At 42.1% G+C, this 24,250-nt stretch overlaps 1 protein-coding gene and 1 non-coding gene across 12 annotated transcripts in view; one reads left to right on the top strand and one right to left on the bottom strand.

Moving 5' to 3' along the window:
* The window catches only part of INPP5B (inositol polyphosphate-5-phosphatase B), a 49,348-nt gene that overhangs the window by 12,555 nt on the left and 12,543 nt on the right, over positions 1 to 24,250 (bottom strand). For 8 of the 11 annotated variants that reach the window (XM_045548210.1, XM_045548212.1, XM_045548216.1 and 5 more), the window contains 8 exons: positions 9,946 to 10,042; positions 8,176 to 8,343; positions 6,803 to 6,904; positions 5,923 to 6,037; positions 5,445 to 5,561; positions 4,748 to 4,935; positions 2,916 to 3,027; positions 856 to 965 (listed from right to left, as the gene is read on the bottom strand). In XM_045548210.1, coding sequence (XP_045404166.1) covers positions 856 to 965; positions 2,916 to 3,027; positions 4,748 to 4,935; positions 5,445 to 5,561; positions 5,923 to 6,037; positions 6,803 to 6,904; positions 8,176 to 8,343; positions 9,946 to 10,042 — 1,009 coding nt within the window. Of the gene's footprint in view, positions 1 to 855; positions 966 to 2,915; positions 3,028 to 4,747; positions 4,936 to 5,444; positions 5,562 to 5,922; positions 6,038 to 6,802; positions 6,905 to 8,175; positions 8,344 to 9,945; positions 10,043 to 15,473; positions 15,489 to 24,250 lie in introns of those variants that run through there. The other 3 variants (XM_045548221.1, XM_045548220.1, XM_045548217.1) reach the window with 3 other exon arrangements.
* Positions 4,338 to 4,468, top strand: LOC123636244. Its single transcript, XR_006734439.1, has one exon. It is a non-coding gene; the product is annotated as a small nucleolar RNA SNORA63 (small nucleolar RNA).

Genomic DNA, 24,250 nt, shown 5'->3' with positions numbered 1-24,250 from the left:
GCCATGGTGGCACGCGCCTGTATTCCCAGTTACTCGGGAGGCCGAAGCAGGAGGATTGCTTCAGCTCAGGGGTTTGAGACCACCCTGGGCCACATAGTGATCCTCTGTCTCTAAAAAAGTAAAAAAATAAATAAATAAATAAAAAAGATGGTGGTTAAGAGAACAGGCTCTGAATTCCCACTGTCTGGGTTGAAATCCTGCCTCTACCACTTGCCTGCCTGGGGAACTCTTTAATTTTTCTATGTCTCAATCCCCAATTTAATAAAATGAAAATAATAAATCATACTTAGCTCAATAGGTTGTTGAGTATATTAAATGAGAATATACAAGTGTATTTTCATAGTATGTGGCACATGATAAGCACGAATAACAACAGTTAACTACTATGTAATGACCAAGGACACACTAAGTTAGTTGGAATCATCTCATTACGCAAGGCATAGCTAAAAAGTAAACCAATATCAAAAATTATTATGTTAGCTGGGCATGGTGGCAAATGCCTGTAATCCCAGCTACTCAGGAGGCTGAGGCAGGAGGACTGCTTGAACCCAGAAGTTCAAGGTTGCAGTGAGCTATGATCACACCACTGCACTCTCACCTGGGCAAGAGAGCAAGACCCTTTCTCAAAAAAAAAAGGAAAATTATTATGAAACAAAGGCTAAGGCAGTCAGAAAGAAAATATGTGGGAAGGCAGGCTGCTTAATGAACAGATACTGAGAGAAAATGTTTGACCAAAGTACAAAACATGGGGGGAAAGTTACAGGAAATGTATATTCTGTAGGTCCACAAGGGCAAGTGCTCCCAGAATTTCTGGGCTTCCATTTGCTCAATCCCCTGAAGCAACCTCTGACCTACCTGGTATCCCAGTCGTCAGAGCCGGTATCATACTTATAGGTAGGCTGGAATGTGAGCTCACCCTCTGTGAAGCCTTCAAAGACAGTCTTTGCAGCCACCTGAATTTTCAGCTATACAAAAGAATGGGAGAAAAAATGTCTCAGTACCACTCAGCACAGTTTTTCCCTTGCAGGTATCAAACACTTCATCTGCGTAGCACAGATGCTCCAAATATACACAAAGATAGAATTGTATCGTCAAATTAGTTATGTGAACTGGGGGAAGCTCTGTGCCTTGGTTTGTTCATCTGTAAATTTTGGATTTATAATATTAATAGCATCTACCTCATAGGGTCATTAGAAAGATTAACTGTCAACTTAGAACAGTGCCTGACACATTATGAAAATAGCTAACATCCTTCCTATTGTATTAATTTTTTTTTTTTTGGAGACAGGTCTCGCTCTTTTTGCCCTGGCTAGAGTGCCGTGGCATCAGCCTAGCTCACAGCAACCTCAAACTCCTGGGCTTAAGTGATCCTACTGCCTCAGCCTCCCCAGTAGCTGGGACTACAGGCATGTGCCACCATGTCCAGGTAATTTTTTCTATATATTTTTAGTTGTCCAGATCATTTCTTTCTATTTTTTTTAGTAGAGATGGGGTCTCGCTCTTGCTCAGGCTGGTCTCGAACTCCTGACCTTGAGCCATCCTCCCGCCTCAGCCTCCCAGAGTGTTAGGATTACAGGCGTGAGCCACCGCGCCCGGCCACTATTGTATTAATTTTAAGAGCTCCTTCCTGATCACACTCTCAGCAAGAGATGAAAACCACAGGTGCTCCTGCCTCCTCCCTGGAGCACCAAACTTGCCACTGCATGACTAGCGAAGGACTATCAGCTCTAATGACGGAGACAGGGTCAGCTATCCAGGAGATATCACTTGTCAAATTCCTGAAAATATGATTTCCTTTGAAAACTATTAAATGAAAGGCAACAGGATATAGGAAAAATTTAGGTATGAATATAAGCTGATACTTCTTCAATGGATACATATAGACCTTAAACCATCCGGAAAGCAGATAACACACAAAATGGGTAATACTACTTCAGAAAAGCCCAGAAAAGAAGGCAAGTGAAGATGGGCATCAAACTACAAGGGAAACTAGAAAGCCTCAGTGAGAACCAGAAGGGACAGAGAAAGACTGGGTTACCCCTGACATTGGGATTAAGTAGAATGAAATTAATTTACCAAGGAAAAGAGCTAGAGAGAAAAGAAATGGGTCAATAAAGAAATTATTCCAGAAAACAAAACAAACAAAAAAAAAAAACCAGATATAACAAAGTTGAAATTCTTTTTCTTCAATTAATCTGTACTGGGGAAAAAAGATAATCGAAAGATTTAGACTAATGACAATACTAAGGTTATTAAAAGGGGGAGGATATAGACTAAAAAACAAATAGGACTTTAACATGCTGAATAACTCTGACCACTTGAACAGGTTTGAAATCTACTGAAGGAGTAGCCAGAAGAAAGAGAGAAACAGATTTCTCTTGTACTGTGAAAGGGCTAGTGCTCTGAGAAAGAAACGCTAAGTCAGACATGGTGAACAGCAGGTTACGGAACTGGTTCCTGCAGGAAGTGAAGAAAGCCACTTAGGAAGAGTTGTCACTCACACTGGAAGAGTCTGGCGAGGAGAAGGACAAAGGGAGCAGGGGGCTCATTCTGAAAACATTATTAAGTCAGCTTGAATATACCAAGTACTTTTTTTAAATAGAAGATTGATACCCTTTTAGCCCCAACTCTAGGCCTCTCGAATGAATGAATGAGAGAAAGTGAGAGAGACAGAAAGAGAGAAAGAGAGAGAGAACTCACTCTTGCTCTCAAAGAAGACAAGGTGTCTCAGGAAAGAGCCGACAGGGAGACAACTAAGGAAGAGGGAAACACAGGTGAAATGAAGAAATGACCAGACAACATCAAGGAAGTTTTCCAAGCTGAGGAAGAAGAGGCTGAGAGTTTGGGAGCTAGGCTTTTCTGTACCCTCACGGTGGGCGGCAGCTGCCTGAAGAGGGCACAGTGGCCATCTGTACCTGATCATACGCATACAGGGTTTGAAAGGCCTTCTCTTCGATGAGCTTTTTCACTTTTTCCACATCCAGCTCTTCTATCCTGTAGTTGAGGTCCCCCAGCCACAAGATCACACTGTGAGGACAGAGCACAAAGGTAACAGGGTTTAGGAGGGACTTTAACCCATCCTATCCAGGGTGCTTCTGACAGAAGGCCCCTGAGGCTCAGCCTCTTGGGAGCTGGGTGGGGAAGTGATTCAGCTGTTCAGGAAATTTTTTTCTCTTGCCATCCCATTTAATACCCTTGCATGCTGCTTACTCAACTGTCTTGGTCCAAGTTCATTATAAATAGCCTTGAGTTCTCCTTGACTATTTCATTCTTGTATTGTTAGAAAGATAGTCTAGTAAGATCTAAAAGCCAGGCAGTAGTTTACCCCATTCCTGGGAAGAAGCAAAAAAGATCAAGAACTGGGACTCATGCCAATCACTTAGGGACCCAAAACCAGATGATGCCATGATGCCGCGTCTGCCTCTGTGTACACTGCAGTCCACAAAACACACTCTCAGCCTTTGTTTCTAGAACAGAGTTCCTCTGAAACAAAGCTCAACCTTTATAGTGGAGCCTCAATTTAACCACCACCGTATCATTGTGGTTGGCTCTTTTTGCGCTCCTGGGCAGCATGACAGGTGTTTTACTGTACCTGCTGCTTTGGGAAAAAGCTAACTGAAGGCTCCCTGATGACATCACACATCTCATGAAGTTCAATAATTCTCTATCCGAAGCCAATAACCATGTCATTAGAGAGTCTACACAGCAGCATACACAATCCAAAATAAATGTACCCACAAGCTAAAAACAACTAATATGTAAGCTGCGACCTCACAAAGTAGGATGCTGCAGGTTCACCAGAACGGGAGAGCTCAGCTGTAAGACAGTCCCAACTGGGTGCCCTGGAGGAGAAAAGCCATCTTGTTGGCTTCCAGAACACCAGAAAGCTCCAGACAGTTCCACCGCAGCAGGCAGGATGAGAGGTGTGACTCTGTTTACTCCCTGCAGACACCATGGCCTCAGTGGCTTCTTCCTCTTTATAAAAGAAGCAGCATAAACTTCAGCTGTTATCATAAAGTGAAATTCTAAGCCTTCGAATTTAGACAAATAGGAAGTTTTGGAGATAAATGAAATAAAGAGAATAAATGAAGAGAATAAACAAAAATTAGCACAAGATGCTCTAATTGCAACTAGAGCTTTGTAAAATTGAATTACGAGGAAAAAAAGACCAAGTGGAGGCAAACAAAATGCAATCCAACTCTCAATTACACATGCTCTGGAAAGAACAGACATAAAATCCTAAAACCTACTTCTAAAAGCTGGGTTTGAGATGCCCACTCTTTGGTTGCCTTCCTCAGAATGTTGGATTGAGGCAGACCCATATTAAAATAAATCTTAAGCAGGATTCAGACTATAATATAGCTATTAAGGGCTGTGTTGTCATTTCCCCTGCTGAAAATAAAGTTGTTTCTTAACTATACCTCTCTGCTTACTCCCTCAGCAGCCAGGGATGCTTGGTCTCATACATGTGCTGACAAAGTTAAATATTGAAAAGAAATCAAATAAAATAAATCTTATACTTTTCCTAGGACAAATGATGCTTGAGAAAGATTTTAGAGGTCTGCCAGATGGTAAGTTAGGAAGCTAAACATTTCTAAGAGATATAATCCACATGTAACTGAGAGCCGGCGGATACTACCACTCCAGCAGTGGGAAGCCGCCCCCAGGAACCTCCCCAACAAAAGACAGAGCCCACAACTCCGTACAGCAACGTGGTGAACTGTATGGGTTCGAACCCCAGACTCACTCGTGCCTGCTGATGGTGAGAGGGGGAAGGCTCGGGTCAACCTGACAAAACTGCATTCGAGAACAAATGTCTTTATAGTCCTGGTTCCTCCTCTCAAACTCTTCGGTGTGGGCTGCCAAGTGAGAGTTCACGACACATATGCTGGTGTTGTGGAACTGGAACCTGATTGCCACGCCTCCTTTGTTACCCTGTTAAAAGGATCCAAAAGAAATCTAATTCACAACTTAATTGTGTTAGCCATTTAAACCTACAGACTTCCAAAATGCTCTTTTCACTAAATCATAGGTAAACCATAGGTTCTCCTTTCTCCACACAAAACTAAGCTCTTGCAGGAGAACCTAAAAGCAGAACTTTAACAGCCTCAAAGAGGAGGAAATTGCAAACCTACTATTAGCACTCTTTGTTTTTCTTGGTGACCCAACATAGTTTCTGCAACATACTTCATGGGTTAAGTGGAAGGCTCTAGTGTCAAGTGAATATGCGGACAGGTGCTAGCTGGGCAAGTCAGCCAGCAATTTACTAAAATATAGATTTCTAAATGCTCTGCTCAATCCAGCCCTACCTGAGGGTGCAATTCATCTTGCAGTACTGGTACCCTCAGAGTGGGACACGTGCAGTTACTGCTTCATGAGAAGCTTTGTCAAAACCTTAGGGGTCAAGGTCTGCACCGTGCCAAACACACCAACCCAGGACTCACCATCCTCCCCATGATTCCTGTCCCCACAGTCTCAGCTTCCACTTCTGAGATATATGCTGCATGCTCCTGTTTGACGTATAACAGCAGCATAATCCCAACTAGTCGGATGAGCTTCACCTGGAAAACAGAGACAAACATTCAAGTCATAGCATTACAGAGAAGTTTCAAACAGGAATAAATGTCCCAAAGGGAAAGTGGTCTGGAAGCTGGCTGAGATATTAATGTATCTTCTTTTCCATGCTGGAACATAAGGTAATCACCCGTTCAACTCACGAGCAGGCTACATGATAACCTACAAGCCTACAAGGGCCAAGACCCTGCATCTTTCCCACCCAGAGGCATCCCTTCTGGAGGACCTGGGACTGAAAATGGAAGGATAATTAGGACTGGCTTAAGGTAAAGGTAACAGATGAAAAGGTATCCTGGAATTTCCTTGTATGGCAACATAAAATTAAAAGGTCCCTGACTCCTCTCTCACCTTTGCATATTTGGCATCTGGATGAAGACCTTCTGATACAGCTTTAAACCACTCTTCCTCTTTTGGGGTATCATGAAAGAAAAAGGCTTCCTTACTCAGATCAAGCTCCTGGAACCTAATGGAGAAGCAACCCGTTAGATAGTAGAGAAAGGTAATGTGCAGATGACACACTCTCAGACTGGTTTAGGTACGTAACCCCCAGCTTTCTAGCTAAACTGCAGGACCCTCAGGAGGGAAGAAACATAAACACTCAGAGCCAAAGAACTAAATGCTAAGGAACTCACCAGATGCATCTGCTAACATCAGCCCACTTCCTCTTCAAGACTAGCCTATGAAATAGTTGCCCCTATTTCATATCTGTGATCACTAGTTCACAAGCACCAAGCAGCAAACTGGGATTCAAGCCTAGGTCTGTATAAATTCTAAATTCTAGCTCTTTGCAACATACCATACAGGCTTCCTTTGCTGTCTCTCCCCCACTAATAGCGCTCAGTACAGTGGTGAGAGGATAGTAAGAATGCAGGGGAAAAAAAGACTAATTGATAGGACTTTCTTTAACCTTTCTTTCCTAGCAAAAGTGACAATAAGTGTTGAAGGTCTGAGCAATAAAATTCAATTCAGGATGCACTGATTTTAACAGAGGGTTATGCTAAAAATTAAATATTAGCATTTAAATATCAAGCACAGTAGTTTAATAGTGCCAGACATTTGTTTACCATGAGGAAGAACATCAAACAGAGAGGCAGCTGTTATTAGGTACATGCTCATTCTTCAATTCCTTCCCCTGCTGTGAACACTCAGCTACATACTCAAGTCCCCATCCCTTCAATCCAGCTCTAGTTCTTGAGGATGGAGAGACGACCAGGAGAGAAGCACTCACCCTACACAATATACATCTGGGGCCTGGATACCGTGGCTCAGCCAGGGCCGGAGGCCTTCTTTGGGGGACTGTCCATTCACATTGTATGTTCCCACAAAAAACCTGTCACCAAAGAGAATCGATCAGTAACTCAGAAGCACTACGGAGATGACAGGGGAAAGTATTTTATGCTGATTTATGCTGGTTTCAGTCTCTGTGGAGTGGCATTTTAAGACATAAGAAATGTCATATCTGACCTAGACCAGTGACTGCAGCACCCAGGGGTGACTTGCAGTCTGCCACGACATCTGCTGCTTTTGTGATAACAACTTCGAATGGTACAGGCCTACTCTGAACATTCCCACCTCCCTTAAGCAGTCATTATCAAGCCATCATCTACAAAATCATTCTTTACCCTGTGCAATGTTACTGAAATGAATAAATGAAAAATACCTTGGTAATTATTTTTAGCAGGAAAGCAACACCAGTGTTCAAAAGGTTACTTCTTTTTTTTTTTTTTTTTGAGACAGAGTCTCACTCTGTTGCCCGGGCTAGAGTGAGTGCTGTGGCGTCAGCCTAGCTCACAGCAACCTCAAACTCCTGGGCTCAAGCGATTCTCCTGCCTCAGCCTCCCAAGTAGGTGGGATTACAGGCATGCGCCACCATGCCCGGCTAATTTTTTCTATATATATTTTTTTAGCTGTCCATATAATTTCTTTCTATTTTTAGTAGAGACGGGGTCTTGCTCTTGCTCAGGCTGGTCTCGAACTCCTGAGCTCAAACAATCCGCCCGCCTTGGCCTCCCAGAGTGCTAGGATTACAGGCGTGAGCCACCGCGCCCGGCCTAAAAGGTTACTTCTTGACCATAATTCACTGTTTATATCCCTAGAAACAATGTTATCTTATCTTACAGTCCTGATGCAATGATTTTTAAAGATCTAGCAGAATCCTGGAAACTTTATTTATTTAGCTTTCAGTTACCTGGCCTAAAAAGATTACCAAACACTAATTTCATTTTACTATCTTCATCTTAAATGACTTTCTTCAAAGGCCCAGAATGACCAAGGGAGTATAAATCCTCAGAGGGATACGTAAGACTCAGGATATCGCTCCTTCTTCTGTATCCATTTGTCTCTGCAAATATTTCTGTAACTGTTTGCAAGCTGTATCACTCTCAGTATCCCCACCCCTGCCAGAGTGCCTGCCCAGGAAAGGAATAGAATAGATGCCTGTTAATGACGAGTGAACAGAATCACTTATTCTGACAATGAGGGGAGAGATTCTATAGAATAATTTGCTTCCAAACCCAGGGTATGGGGTGGGGGGATTGTTTAAATTCTAGAGAATTGAAAGATCATTTTGCTTTGAAAATAGTCTAAGACCCAGTTAGCTACCTGAAGTTCTGGATATAGGTATAATCCTCTTCTTTCTGTACTAGACGTGATTTTATAATTGTATCTCGCAGTCCAAACCTCTGCATGGTTAAAATATGAGCCTTGTCTGATATTGTGATAGTGGAGGAACGAACCATGTCAGTAATTTCAGACTTGGATTTAGTCTGTCTGGAAAAACAGAAACATTTTTTTTTCATATGTTGATGAGTCCTCCATGAAAAAATAAACAAATACAAAGCTAGAAGTTCCCAGACATACAAGCATGTGAGTCACAGAAGACTAAAGGAGACAAAAGTAAAATTTTTTTAGTAAAACAACACTATTTCTATGTGAGATTAAGTGAATTTATATGTTGCTAATTGCATAGTATATTGGTACAGAGATTTTTCTGATAATAGATTCATAGAATCTCAGACCAGAAGGGGACCTTGAAGATAATCAATATAATTTCTTCATTTTCAAATGAGAAAAATGAAGCTCAGCATCATCAAAGATTTGTCCAGCTGGATGGTGGCAGTTATGAGATTAGAACACAGACTTCATGGACAGAAGCAAAGGGAAAAAAACTAAAGCAAAAAAACTCAGTCCTGATAGGGCTCTTTCTGGACCTTAGTGCCTCATGGAACAAGACTATAACACCCTCCAGGTCCTTTACCGTAGTAATTCTATATCTCTATTTCATAGGAATAATGCAAAATAAAAATGCAATGAAATTTTATATTTCATTATTATTTGTGTAGTACTGTGTTTACAGTCATTCTACAAATCATTCAAATGCCAACTTAAGCAAAATTTGACATATTTACCTAACAGAACCCTATATAACAGCTCAAGAAACATTTGTTGAAGATTACTTAATGCTAAGAGGTTATAAAGCACTTAAAAACAGTTTCTGACACTGAATAAATGTCACATAAGTGTTTGATATTACTATTGTTATATGCATACTAATTAAGGCTATGTAAAAATATACCTGTGTTGAGATGGCTCAATAGTGAATTAAGAATGATAGATGTAGCTACATTTAAAGTTTCCAAGGATTGTTCATTGCTGCTTATGTGCATAATTAAAATATGGACACAAATAAGAAAGTGAAGTTTTTGTTTTTGTTTTCTCTTTAGAGGCAGGGTCTCCCTCTGTTGCCTGGGCTAGAGTACAGTGGGGCAACCATAGCTCACAGCAACCTTGAACTCCTGGGCTCAAGCGATCCTGCTGCCTCAGCCTCCCGAGTAGCAGGGACCACAGGTGTGCACCACCATGTCCCGCCAGAAAGTGAAATTTTGATGATTCTGGTTACCATCAGTAGGAGGTACTGGAGTACAGACTAAATATAACAACACATCAGGAAAAAAAGAAAAGAGTAAATAAAAAAGAGGGAAAAAAGTATCTTCAGTCAGGAACTCCTAAAAGAATGAAAGGGAGAAGTCAAACGTTTCTAATCTACATTTCGAAGGTAAGGTGAGACTGCCAGTTTCAAATCCTTGCTAGTTCTCGGATGTTGGGTGAGTTATATAACTTCTCATCACCTGAGTTTCCTTGGCTGTAAAACAGAAAAAACTGCCTACCTCTTAGGTTAAAATAAGATAATCCATGTAAGCACATGGTGCCTGGCATATACTGTAAGGACTCAATAAATATCAGGCAATATTAAGAATATTCCCTAGGCCAGCCACCCTGGGACAACTCATATTATGCACAGTAATGGTCTCAGTTCTATAAGGAGGAAATCCTTAGTCCTAAGAGATACAAATGAAGGGAGAGTTGCATTACCTTGTGAGCAAGTTTTCTGGTTTATCCTGACCCCTGGAGCTTGGATCCACAAGCAGAGCTTTCCCATTTGGCCTTGAATTGTCACAGTTAGAACCACCTAAAGAGAGGGAGAAGGATTAAAACATACTTACATATGCTTTAATATATAGACCACAGCTCCTCAATCTGTAGTCTGGGAATTACTGGTAGTCCACATATTTCTCTGAAGCACAGGAAAGGCCTATGCTGCTGTCTGGGTGAAGTCAGAGCATGCACAGAGGAGAAAAAAAGTATTTCATCTGGATGTTTTTACTGCTGAAAACATAACTATTCTAGCTAGTCTAACTTCCTTTTTCTGGAGACATTGTACATTATAGAAAATATAGAGCTATGAAATCCAAAAACCTAACTTTTATCACCTGCTTTACTATTTATTGGCCTTCTGACTTTGGGCAAGCCATCTACCCTCTCTTAATCTCAGTAATTTGACCTGTCCTGTCTTATTCACAGCTTTACTGTAGAATCGAATGAGCTGACATGTAAGTGGGTACTTTAAAAGCCACCCAACATATTATAAAATATAAGATAGTGATTTTGTTACCTTCCACTGCAAGTGAGGCTTTCTCCAAAGAGGAGAAAGCCAAGGGTCAGAGATCTAAAATTGGAAAGCATCTAAGTTCTCTAGGGAACGTCATTGTAAACAAATTGCCTTGAAAACCAAAGAGCCCGAGGACTCTCAAAAAAGAAATGAAAGTTGTTAAACCAAGATAAACCTGAAAATGAAAATTAATCTGCCAATAGCTTCTCTGCTCCTTAAAAGTCAAATTTCTTGTCAACAGGGAACAACACGAAGAGGCCACAGAGAGATTTGACTTCAATACCCAAATTACAGGAAGGAGCTCTGGAGGCATGAAACATCACCGAAGAATTTTTCTCTGACAACTATTACTAAACATGGAATTCTCAACCATGCTTTTCACACAAACCACAAAAAACAAACGAACTTTTCAAAAAAAGAAAACAATCATTTGGGACATGAAAATAATCACACTTCAATGCCTCCAATCAATCACCAAATGCTACAGACTGAATATTTATGCCCCCTCCCCAAATTCACACGTTGAAATCCTAACCCCCAAGGTAATGCACTAGGAGGTGGGACCTTTGGGAGATGTTTAGGTCACAAAGGAGGAGCCCTCATGATTTGGATCAGTGCCCTTATAAAGGGCTGAAGAAACCAGAGTTCCCCCCTCCACCATGTAGGGACACATGGAAAAGATAGCTGTCTGTAAACCAGGAAGTGGACCCTCACCAGACACTGAAACTCCAAGCACCTTGATCTTGAACTTCCAGCCTCCAGAACTACAAAAAATAAATCTCTGTTGTTTATAAGATACTAGTCTATGGTATTTTGTTATAGCATCTGAATGAACTAAGACACCAAATTCAATTTTGCTTCCTAAATGCTCCCAAATCAATTTATTCCTATCCTCAATGTCACTGTACTAACTAGTCCAGGTTACCAACATCTCCCTTGAGTGACTACAAAAGCCTTAACTAGTCCCCCTGCCTCTTTTCTCACCCCACCCTCTCCAACTCAATGTCTACACTATGGCCAGAAGATTTTCTGAAAAAGTAAATCTAATCACATTACTTTAAATCTTTTAAAGGCTCCCTACTGGATAAACCCAAATCCCTTCCTATGGTTGCCTAGGTTCCATAGGAGCCTAGTCCCAGTCTGGACCCTTCCCAGTCTGGACCCTGCCCACCTCTTTAGCCACATCACTCACCACAGTGCTCTGGCCCCCTGCCTCCTTGATGTCATGCTCTAAGTACTAATATGTTACCGTTACTGCAGCTATACAAACATCCCATCAGAAACTGACTTCCCTCTTCCTCACTCTGCTTTATATGGCTAACCCCTACCTATCCTGTGCCACAGGTCAGCAAACTTTTTCTATAAGGGGCCAGAGAGCAAACGTCCTGGGCTTTGCAGGCCATACGTCTGTGTTGTAACTATTCAACTCTGCTAATGCAGAAGCAGCCATGAGCATGGAGGCACTGCAATGAAGTTTTATTTATAGACACTAAAATTTTGAATATCATATAATTTTCATATATCACAAGCTACTATTCTCCTTTGAGTCTTTTCAAACATTTAAAAATGTAAAAACCATTCTTGGCTCGTGAGCTGTACCAAAGCAGGTGGCAGACTGACTTTGGCCTATGGACTGCAGTTAGCTAACTCCTGCTGTAAGCCACATTGTAGAGGTCATTTCTTCCAAAAAGCTTTCTCTGACCCCTTGTGGGCTGATCAGATGCCCTGACACAGCTTCCTGTACTTCTCCCATCACAGCCTTGATTGCTGTGTATTGTAACTGTTTTTTCTCCCCAGGTAGTCTGTAAGCTTACAGAGGATGAGACATCTGATTTATTCATCACTATATCCCCATCATCATAACACCGCTCAGCACATTATAAGCAGTACAATCACTCAACAATTCAGTAGAAAATACTAGATGAACCTGAATCCCTTATGTGCCTTATATGAATACATAATATCCAAGTTCCAGCCTATAGCATTCTTTTGGAACATCTGAGGTAATCTTCCCACATTGTCTCCAGCATACAACAAAAATAAGGAAGGGGAGAATTAGAATAGGTTGTGTCTAGAGTTCTACTACCTCATGGTTATTTAACAGTTATTATTTCTGGAAGCCAAATCCTCAACTGGATCCTACTTCTCTTGTTTTGCCTTCACTAAGCTATGAAGCTTAGAGAACTAAGGTATTTGGGGAAAAAAAGTGACAATACCAATTGCTGACAAGGATGCAGAGCAAAAGCAATTCTCATTAATTGATCGTAGGAATGGAAAATGGTATAGCCACTTTGGAAAACGGTTTGGTTTCTTATAAAACTAAAGTCTTTTCATATGATCCAGCATTTCTAAGTACTTATTGATTTGAAAATTTATGTTCACATAAAAACCTGTAAATGTTTACAGTAGCTTGATGTACAACTGTCAAAAACTGGAAGCAACCAAGATGTCTTTTAATAGGTGAATGGATAAACAAACTGTGGTACATCCATCTAATGAAATATTACTCAGCAACAAAAAGGAACAAGTCATCAAGCCATGAAAAGACATGAATGAATCTTAAAAGTATACTGCTAAGTGAAAGAAGTCAGTCTGAAAAGACTACATCTTACGTGATTCCAATTATACAACATTCTGGATAAGGCAAAACTATAGAGATGGTAAACACATCAGTGGTCGCCAGGGGTTCTGGGGGTGGGGTTAATTTGGTGAAGCACAGCAGACTTTTTAGGGCAGTGAAACTATGCGGAAAGAAACCGTAATGGTGGATACATGACACTATTCATGGATTCGAAAACCCACAGAAATTTATAGCACAAAGAATGAACCTTAATGTATGCAAATTTTAAAAAATCATTTAAGACATCAAGGGATCCCAGGGTAAAATGTAGAAAATGACAAAAGACTCTAACTATATCACAAATGTATGAAATAACCTCACTAAAGGGGGTATGGGAATCTAAAACTTTTAAAATTTAAATTTTTATTTAAAAAAAAAACACATATTGGAGACGGAAATCAAAACTCTTTGAAAAGCTTATCTAGTCTCTGCCTCGCCTCCCATTCTCTTCTGAACCCTCTGCAATCAGGCCTTGTCTCCACTACTCCACGGCAACTGCTGTGTTAAGGTTACTGACCACCTTCCCACTGCCAAACCCAGTGGTCAATGCTCAGTTTTCAGCTAAGTCTACTTCCACCTCTTTGGTTGGTCTTGATAGACGGTTCTTCCCTCCTTTGATAAATAGTTTCTACAGTTCTCCACACCTGAATGACCCCAGACAGAGTCCTGGGATAAGGTTCTTATCTCAAGATCTCAGTTAGTCTCATAGGTGTAAAAACCACCTGCATGCTGATTACTCTCAAATTTCCATCTCCAGCCTGGACCTTCCACCTGAGCTCCAGATTCTTTACTACTGGTTCTCTGCTTAGTCATCCTCGGCTCAGTAAATGGCACATCATCCAACCAGCTGCTCAGAATAAACACCTAGGACTCACCCCTGACTCCTCCCTGCCCCACACCCATAACTAATTCATCTGCAATTCAAGCAAGCTCTACCTAAGAAAAAAAAAAAGTGAAAACAAAAACCTCAAAAAACAGAAGTTCTCACCAAGACTACAGCAGCAGCTTCCTAACTGCTTTTTGTGCTTAGAAGTACACTCCTACAGTTAGTTTTCCATATAGCAGCCAGAATGAGTTTGGGGGGGAAAAAGTGTATCAGAGTATCAGATGAAGTAACTTCCCTGCTTAAAACATTGAAATAGATTCCCATCACATTTTCACATTCGGAATAAAATCCGACCCCCTAAACAAAGTTAATAAGGGCCTACCTGACCTGGCCTCTTATGCCTCTTCAACCTCACCGGCCACGGTCCACCTCACTCAGCCGGACCCTGCCACGCTTCCTTTTTGGCTGTTCCTAGAGCATGTCAAGCTCATTTCCAACTCAGGGCCTTTGCTCTTGCTGGTCCCTCTACCTGGAGTGCTTTTCCTCCAGATCTCCACACTGCCCACACCTTTACTTCACCCAGGCCTCTGTCCAAATGTCAGAAGCGCTCTCGGATGTCCCAAATAACAGTCAGAGGCCCCACCACCCTGCATCACTCTATCCCCTTAGTCCAGAGGCTCCTAAACGTGCTGAGCTCACCACGCCCTGCTGTCTCAATAATTTTCTCAAGGCACCTCTAGGCCAAAAGAAACACCTAACAGTTCTACTTAAGTAGTTAGGGCCAAATAAATTAATAAGTATTTAAGCCCTAACAAATTAGTAGCAGTTTGAATAAAATAATACACATAAATACAAAGAAAAAGCATTTCCATTTAATCTTAACCACAATTACTAACGAGATGTGTATATCTGTTGGGTACTGCACAACTTCTCAAATGTTGGAATCAGGTTAGACACCAAACACAATTTTCCACACTGATTTTTGCACAGCACTTGTTTTTAATCACAGCAGCCACCAAAAACCCCGCTTTCCAAAGATATGTCATCAAAAGGAATGCAGCACCATATAAAGTTGAAACTGTGAACTACCTTGAGCCAGAAGTGCATCTGGTGTTCCAACAGATTTCTGTGTTTACCTTGAAAATGTCAATCTCCCATAGTATCCCTGTGAGTGTCACTACAGAGCCCAGGGTACCTTGGCACACAGTTTGGGAGCCACACTGCTGCTTTTTTAAAAAAAATTTCCCCCTTAGCACTAATACCATTTGATATTAAATCTTATATTTATTTATTCTTATTGGATGCCATTCCCACTAAAATGTAAGCTCTGCCAGGTGTGGTGGCTCATGCCTGTAAAAACAGCATTTTGGGAGGCCAAGGCAGGAGGATCACTTGTGGCCAGAAGTTTGAGATCAGCCTGGACAACACAGTGAGACCCTGTCTCTATAAAAAATTTGAAAATTAGCCAGGTGTGGTGGTACACACCTGTCATTCCAGCTACTTACGAGGCTGCGGCAGGAGGATCTCTTGAGCCCAGAGGTTCGAGGCTGCAGTGATCATGCCATTTCACTCCAGCCTGGGCAAAAAAGCAAGATCCTGTCTCAAAAAAAGTGATCTCTATGAGGCAGGGACTTGGTATTCTTTGTGCTATTTCCCTGAGATGGAGAATGCTACTGGGTTCTCGGAAGGTACTCAATGTGTTAAGTGCAGCAAAATATCAGGAAACTTGATGTCCAGCTCTACCATTACCTTCCTGTGTGACTTCCTCTCTTTGGGTCTAATTTCTTCATCTCTAAAGTAGAGACTTTAGTATAAATATGTAATGAGGCTTTATAATATGCAAAGGCACCTGTACTTTTTAAACTAAGGAGTCATGAATAAGTGCTGCTTCTGCATGTCAGTACTTCCCTACGGACTCCATCAGGAGTTTGCTTCTTTGGGTACTTCCTAACAGCCTGGCTGAAAGGACGCCTCCTGGGGACCAGCGGGTTTGCCCCTGTGGATTCCGCTCACAGCCAGGGGTGGGTAGTGGACTAGTGGGAAAACTGCCGCGCAGACGTATATCTTGTCCACGCTCTCACATGGGGTCTCTCTCTGGACTTAGTCCAGCAAGGACTGGAACATCTTCATTCATGACTCTACGGATGGAAACTTTAAGGCACGACGTGGGGGATTTCCAGCCACAGGGCTGTCTTCTCGGAATCTCTTCTCTCCAGAGTCTCACACGGAAGCCGGCTGTCAGCAGCTCTCTACCAGATTTGCCGTTACACAGCCCCACAGTTCCCTCTCTGGCCACAGCTTCCTGTCTTTTCTCCACTCCTGCTTCCCCACTCCCACTCGGCCCTTTTTCCAACCTCAGACCTCTAATCCTTTAGGTGACAACAAGGATTTTTCCTTTCTTCCCACATTCAGTCACCAAGGCCTATGAATCCTCTCTCCTAAATTTTATAGCTGACCCTCTTCTCTGTCCCTGCTGCCATGCCTTAGTTTATTAGGCCCTTAATATTTCTGGAAAGCCCACTTAGTGATTTCCCTGCCTGCATTCTGCCAACACTTAGAAGAAAACACAAATTTGAGCAGGTCATTCCTGTGCATAAAAATCCCTTAATAACTGACATCACTTTTGGAATAAAACCCAAATCTCTGAGTATTTCACACAAAGGCGTTAATAAATAGCCTCAGTCTACCTCTCCAGCCCCATTTCCCATGCCCACTCCAAACTCCCTGCTCCCACCTCCCAATCCAGTCACACCAGAACCAATTATCTTTTCAAATAGATGTTACCTCCTCAGCCTACCCCTACTCCTAGGTATATCCTCACACCTCCCAATTCCACCCCCATGTTATGAACAACAAACTCGTCCTTCAAGATTCAGCTCAGGAGTCATCTCCTCCAAAAAGCTTCCTCTGGCCCTCTCCTTATATGCTCACACAACACAGTGCTTACCTCTATCAAGGCATTTATTGTAATGGAACCGCAACTGGGTTTAACTGTTGTTATTTGTCTTACGTCTTTAGCTAGATCACAAGCTTCTTGGGAGCAGGGACTGATGTTTTTCTCTGTGACCCCAGCTGGCCATAATACATGGCTCACACGAGGCAGTCAAATCCTGAACAAATAGCCTCAGGGCACAGACTAAGCTCAGTGTAATTCTCGCTGACCACCTTTCACGCTACACTTGAAACCATTTCCCAGTAACAGCCTACCTAGTAGGCAAACTATAGTAACAACTGCAGCGTGATCTGGATGTGTAAAAGTGCAAGTATTCTATTTTTCTTGCAAATACTGCACTTTGCACTGTACATCTTTTAGAACCAAAACCCCTCTCCCACATCTCACCCAATAGTCAGTGTTAACACTTGAGGCCCTTTCCTTAGCCCAAGTATAGCATATATAAACCCACAATCTCTTATCTGAAACCCTTTGAGCCAAGTATATTTTGGAATTCAGAATTTGGGGGATTTTAGACAGACAACACACTACCTATACCAAATGTTATATAACAACCCCGGCAGAGTCTGAGGTAACACCCAGTAATCAAACCCTTTTATATTTCCACAGTATAACTTATGAATAGTAACACAGTGGGATAAACAAAACCTATAAATAGTCTCATGTCAGTTCAGGCAAGTCTTACTGCCAAACTGAGCTTGGGCCAAACTTACAAGAAATTTTTTTTTAGCTTTCAGAGCTTTCGGGACTTCAGAATTGCCCATAAGGGATTGAGGATGGTAGTCATGGGCATGGCCTGACATATCTATATGCATTAGAAAGGACTGGAGTATATGTCTGCTTACATATATAACATGTTTATAAATATACACATATACCGAATTTATACAGACACATACATATATACATAGAAAGTCTGGCAGGGTATACACCAAAATGTTAACAGTAGTCACTTCTCAGTGGTAGGATTTTTTTTTCTTTTTTTTTTTGCTTATATGTACTTTCAAAGTTAGCAAAAATAACACATATTTTTATGTGTTTTATACACACACACACACACACACACACACACACACCAGCTTTGGATTCAAATATTTAGGTTCTATTTCTGGCCCTGCTTCTTACCAGCTGTGTGACCTTGAGCAAGTTACCTAACATCTTGAAGCTTCCACTTCCTCCACTGAACAAAGATAACAGTATCTGCCTTTATATGGTTACTGTCTTCCTTTCCCATGGTCAGCTGGAGGCCACCCTTCACTGCATGACCAACAAATGCTCTAGAAGCCAAACCAGACCTGTTGAAGGCCCAGACCTACAAAACAAAGATAGGAGGCAAGGCCTCAATTTCAATGTCTTGTAGCCTGGCCTACCAGACTTCAGGTCTGGGCTATTTCTAAAACAGAACATTATACAAGGGAAAAAAGTAAACTCAAATCAAAATCGAAATATCCCCTTTTGAGAATTGTCTGAGAGGCCACAACATTATTTTTTCATTTAATTGCTCCTTCTGTCTCCTTATTTTGCTCTGTTTCCTCCTCTAGGCCCCCAAGCTATTTGTAGGCACTCTGCAAGGCCTAGACCAGTGCTGCCCAATAGAATTTTTTTGATGATAGAAATATTCTATAACTGCACCATCTTATACAGTAGCCACTAGCCACACTTGAACACTTAAAATGTGGCTTGAGCAAATGAGAAACGGAATTGATTACATTTTACCTAAATTAAATTTAAATAGCCACATATGGCTAGTGCCTACCATATTGGACAGTGCAGATCTAGACCTTGTTCTTCCTCTACAAGCAGAACCACCAGCTATCACAGTTGATTATAAACAGAGCTGTCCAGCCCTGCTAGGCCCCTCCATTGTCCACTGGGCATTTCCATAGGATGTTTTATACACAATGTGTCCCAGGTAAAACCATGGCCAACTTCTGGACCCTTTCCCAGAGCTCTCCCTCTGTCACCAGCTCCAGCATTCTCCCCATCAGCCAGGGGTGCCATCCTGCCATCCACTCACTTCTCTCCTTGGGCCCCAAAGAGTCAGTCATCCGGCTCCTCATTCTCACAGCTGCCTTCCTCCAGGTCATCACCTCCTCACTTGCGACCTCAAAAGTCTCCCAAATAGGAGATCCTCCCACTTCTTCTCCCTATCCTGTCTGGTCTCTGGACTTGGCTCTAAAACTCAGTGTTACACCACTGCCTGCAGGTGAAGGCCCAAACTGGTTCAACTGGCATCTGAGGCCCTTTGCATATTGACTCTATTTACCCTCATCAATCCATCACCCGAAGATGGCCCAATCTAAAAAGACAGGCTCCCCACGCATGCCACCCTCACTCCTGCCCTCACAAGCGGTCCCTCCTGTTTTCTGGCCACCTCTGCTCCAGAGCCCATTCTCCACCCCACTTCCCGCTTCATGAAGCCCTTCCTAGCCACACCAGTCCAGTCCTCAGCAGTCATTCCTCAGAATTCTGACAGTGTTCTTCTCTACATAACTTGTTTGGCACTTTAAGAGACATTAGAGTATTCTAGAAAATGCTTTGGGCTTTGTAATAAAATGGAGCTGGCTGTTTTACTGGCTCCACCCATCACCTCAAATGAAACCTCAAGCAAATTACTTAATTTGGTTCCTCATTTGTAAAATGGGGGTAATGCTATCATACTTACAGAGAAGCCAAAGGGATAAACAAATACAATCTATACAGGTCAAGAACCTAGCACAATGCCCGGTACACAGCAGACATTCAAGAACTGTGTTCTTTTCCCTCTCCTTTCCCACCCCTTATCCCCCTCTGCTTTCATAATACTGACTACCATTTATTCAGTGCCCTCTCACAACCAGGTACTGTGCTACGTGCTTCATGTACTGTGTCTGATTACTGGCCTCCTTTTACAAGTAAGGTATTGAGGCACAGAGCAGACACACACAAAGACACAGAGCCAGTAAGTAGAGCAGTTGACATTAAAACCCAGATCTGCTTGACTCCGAAGCCTCATAGCCTTCCCATGGCAAACAAGAACACAGCATCATCAGAGAAACTGTAAACTCTCAGGAGTAAGTACTTTGTGAACAGAAGGGTTAAACCTGCTTGGACAACAAAGCAAAACTACCATCATGGTTTCTACAGGATGTGTGGGTGTGCACCTGTCACTGCTGGGTGGAGATCACGTCCTATCCTTCCTGAGCATCTACTAGACAGATCTAATAGGAGGTGTCCCCTCCTATCTTCTCAGTCACCAGCCTTTGCATTTCATTTCCAACACACTGGAAGAACCTGTAAAGCCATGTAAGCAAAATAGCTGCAAACCATGTGCTCCAAAATACCTGACAGTTCAAATGGCAGGATTTGGTGGGTTGCTTGATGCTTACCAGTGACATCATGCTGTGTACACACCACCAGGGGGCCGTTCCAAGGGCTCTCTCAGTCTAAGACAAGGCCACACATACTAGCAAGGAATGCGTTCAACTCATGGGAAGATAAACCAATCTAGATCCAACTAGCCAGAATCCAAGCCCAGCTGTGTTGATGATGACAATGAGAGTAATATTATCACGAATAATATTAATAGCAGATATTTAATGCTTACTACACATTAACCACTTCATATATCTTTTATCCTCACAACTACTCTGTGAGGTAGGTGCTGTTATTATGTTCGTATTACAGAAGATAAACACAGAGAAGTTAAATAACTTGTCCAAGAGTACATAGTAGTAAGAGTACATACAGAGCCAGCCAGGATTCAAACCCAGGCAATCTGAGTCAAGAGTCTATTCTCCCAAGAGACTGTCCAACCAAGAGACTGTATCACCTATCAGAAAAACCAGGGGCTCCTGAGTGGCATGAGTCTTTAAAAAGATTTAAAAACAGGCCAGGTGTGGTGCCTCATGCCTGTAATCCTAGCACTTTGGGAGGCTAAGGTGAGAGTATTGCTTGAGGCCCAGAGTTGGAGACCAGCCTGGGCAATAGCAAGACCCCATCTCTACAAAAAAATTAAAAAATTAGCTGGGTGTGGTGATGCGCACCTGTAGTCCCAGCTACTTGGGAGGCTGAGGCAAAGAGGATTGCTTGAGCCCAGAAGTGGGAGGCTGCAGTGAGCTATGACGACGCCACTGCACTCTAATCCCAGAGACGGAGTGAGACTCTGTCTAAATAATAATAATAATTTAAAAAAATATAGGCCGGGCTCGGTGGCTCACGCCTGTAATCCTGGGAGGCCGAGGCGGGTGGACCGCTCGAGGTCAGGAGTTCGAGACCAGCCTCAGCAAGAGCGAGACCCCGTCTCTACTAATTTCTAGAAAGAAATTATCTGGCCAACTAAAAAATATATATAGAAAAAAATTAGCCGGGCATGGTGGCGCATGCCTGTAGTCCCAGCTACTGGGGAGGCTGAGGCAGTAGGATAGCTTAACCCCGGGAGTTTGAGGTTGCTGTGAGCTAGGCTGATGCCATGGCACTCACTCTAGCCTGGGCAACACAGCGAGACTCTGTCTCAAAAAAAAAAAAAAAAAAAAAAAAAGTAATAAAATAATAAAAAACAAAAACAAAAGATTAGGAGCTCAGAAAACATTTTCTGGCAAAGGAAAAAAATGTCAGCAAAAGCACAAAGACAGCTCTGTCACTGACCAGGTGAGTGATCACGGGCATGTTACCTACCCTCTCTGAGCCTCAATGTACCTAACTGAAAAATGGAGATCCTTTTCCAGAACTTTTGCCCACAAACCTTTGCAGCATAAACCCACAGACCCACAGTAAGTCTTTAACAAATGGTAACTGCTAGTAATAATGATGACAACAGTAACTAATTTAGGGTAAACTGTAAGACTTGAATATCACTTGCAGTTTGGATTTTACTCTTATGGCAAAGGAGAGCTAAGTGTTTACATAGCACACGAGGCGGGGAGCTCCTGAGTGAAGTTCATAACACAGGACACCTGGCATTAAAAAGAATGGAAAGAATTTATTTTTCCCATTTCAGCCTGGCCACCACATGCAAATAGTTCTGTTATTATAAGTCAAATATCCATGCTGAGTTTTCTTTTCTTTCCTTTTTTCATTTCTTTTACCATTTCTCAGTATCTCACGACTTTAAAAAAAAAAATTACCATGATTTTGGCATTTAAAATGGGCACAGACATGGCTAAAAACACGTCTCATGCCCTTGCACACCTGTAAGCCCTGGATTGAAAATCCAATTTGCACTCTGTGCAAATAGAATTTAGGCTAGTAAGGACTAAATATGACCAGTTTAGCATTCAAGGAGGAAGACTACAGTGCAATTACTTCATGGTTAGTGGTGATAGGGCACTGGAGAGATGACTTGAATTTTTCCTTCAGGCTCTCCCCTCAGTGGGCCTTCTGTGAACTGTCTGTGGTCTGGTGATAAAGCTAAAAGAGAAGTGGCCAAGAGCAAACCAGGAAGCGGGGGAGGGCAGTGCAGAGCATGCTCAAGGAGGAAGGGGGCAGGAGGTGTTCAGGCTACAAGGCACTGCAGGCTAGGAATTGTATGGGCCTCTACATTTCAACCAGAGACACACAGACATTTTTTGAGCACTTACTCAGGTACAAGGCAGGCATTGGGCTGGCATGTGGAAAGAAGAGAGAATGCAAAATGCTAAGGGCAGCAAACTCAAGCTTACTAAAATGTAGCTAAATGAGAAGTCAACACAGAGGTGAAAAAGTGCAGGGCTTTATCCATAAATAAGAAGCCGTTATGTTTGAAGTAAGAAGAAATAAAGATTAGTTGTGGCAGATAAGACCAGTGAGGCCAGATAAGGCCAGGCTGTGCAGGACCTGAACACCACACTAAGGAATTTGAACTTTATTCTGTAGGCAACAGGGAGTGGTGCACATGTACGATCTCTAAGGGAGAGAGGAACTTAAGGTTAGGAAGACTTGTGAGGAGATCACTGCAATAGTTCAGGTAAGAGGATACCAACATGAACTATGGGGATTTTGAAATGTGGGGCAGACAGGAGAGACATAGCAGAAAAAGAACAGACAGAATTTGCTTATTATACGTAAGAGGTGAGGGAACAGTCAAGGATGACCAAGGCATCGAGTGACTGCACTAAAAGCAATGAAACTGGAGGGAGGAAAGGAGTAAAGAAGATAGTAAGTGCAGTTCTTATTGAGAAGGAATTGTCTTAGGATAGGCCCTGAAGAGGGCAGCCAGATTCCAAACTCTTAGAGGTGGGCATTTGCGATTTCTACCTTAACCAAACGAAAGTACTCCTAAATAATTTAGTATTCCTTAAGTCCTGCACGATCTTCCAGGAGGCAAACATTCACTCCCATTTTACAGATATAAGAGAGGAACATCAAGAAACTTGCCTAGTATTATACCAAGGAGCAATAAAGAAAAGAGAAAGAAAAATATCCAGTCCACTTAGACATACACTTTGTTTAAATCCTCATTCCCAGAAGCTCTTCGCATTTATATTTGCTAGCCTTAGTTCACGTGCAGATCACCAGTAATGTCTACAAAATTGTTACAGAACATTTTAAGCAGGAAGAAAAACATGCTCAGCTAGCTTCTATGCCCCCAAACTGTCTTTCCTATAATAAATATTGATGCCTCCCTCTCTTACTGAACCGTCCGTCCCTGAGCATTACTCTGTGCAAAGCTCCACTTCTAACTGAATCTTTATGGGTCACCTCTCCTGCTCTAGACAACAACTGTAGAATTCCAAACAAACTGTTTTCAGAAAGAAAAAAGTCTGTAGGGGGTTCTCCTACATTAGAAACAAACACAGGGTTAAATGGGACAAAGAAGGAAAATGGAGAGGGGAACAACAAAAGGAGGAAGAAAAACGAATACAGTTCTCTTTTGTTTAAAGAAATAAGGGGACCCAAAATAAATTAATTTGCTTAGGAGCCTGCAGAGCTTCCCACAAAGGTAGAAATGATGAGTGTTGTTTCTGTCTCTAGGATAAACCAAAGCAAATTCATTTTCTCCATGCTAAAAGGATATGTTGGTCGTACAGGTTTTACTTATTAATACTGACAAAGCAAGATGAAAGAAAAGAGAGAAAACCAACCCAGGGGCTACTTTTCTAACATTCTCTCTGGCTTCTACCCTGGTAATCTAGGCTACCCTTTCTGTTACCCTGACACATAAGTAGCAGTCATTTCCTTTCACAGGCCAGACTTAAATGCTTTGTTTCCTGGGTCTAGGGGAAAAAGTACTCCTAACACATTTCTTTCTAAATTTGAGTTACTATTATAGAAAGCTGGCTGCTCACTTTGAATCAACCATGGGATTACAGAACCACTTCAAAAGACCAAACTTTGTTTGCTATTACCACTTTGTTAGATTAGCCCAGAATG

Source organism: Lemur catta, chromosome 3 (genome assembly GCF_020740605.2).
Source record: "Lemur catta isolate mLemCat1 chromosome 3, mLemCat1.pri, whole genome shotgun sequence".
Classification (NCBI taxonomy): domain Eukaryota; kingdom Metazoa; phylum Chordata; class Mammalia; order Primates; family Lemuridae; genus Lemur; species Lemur catta.
Note: the sequence above shows the minus strand (reverse complement) of the source record. Positions and strands in the feature narration are given on the sequence as shown.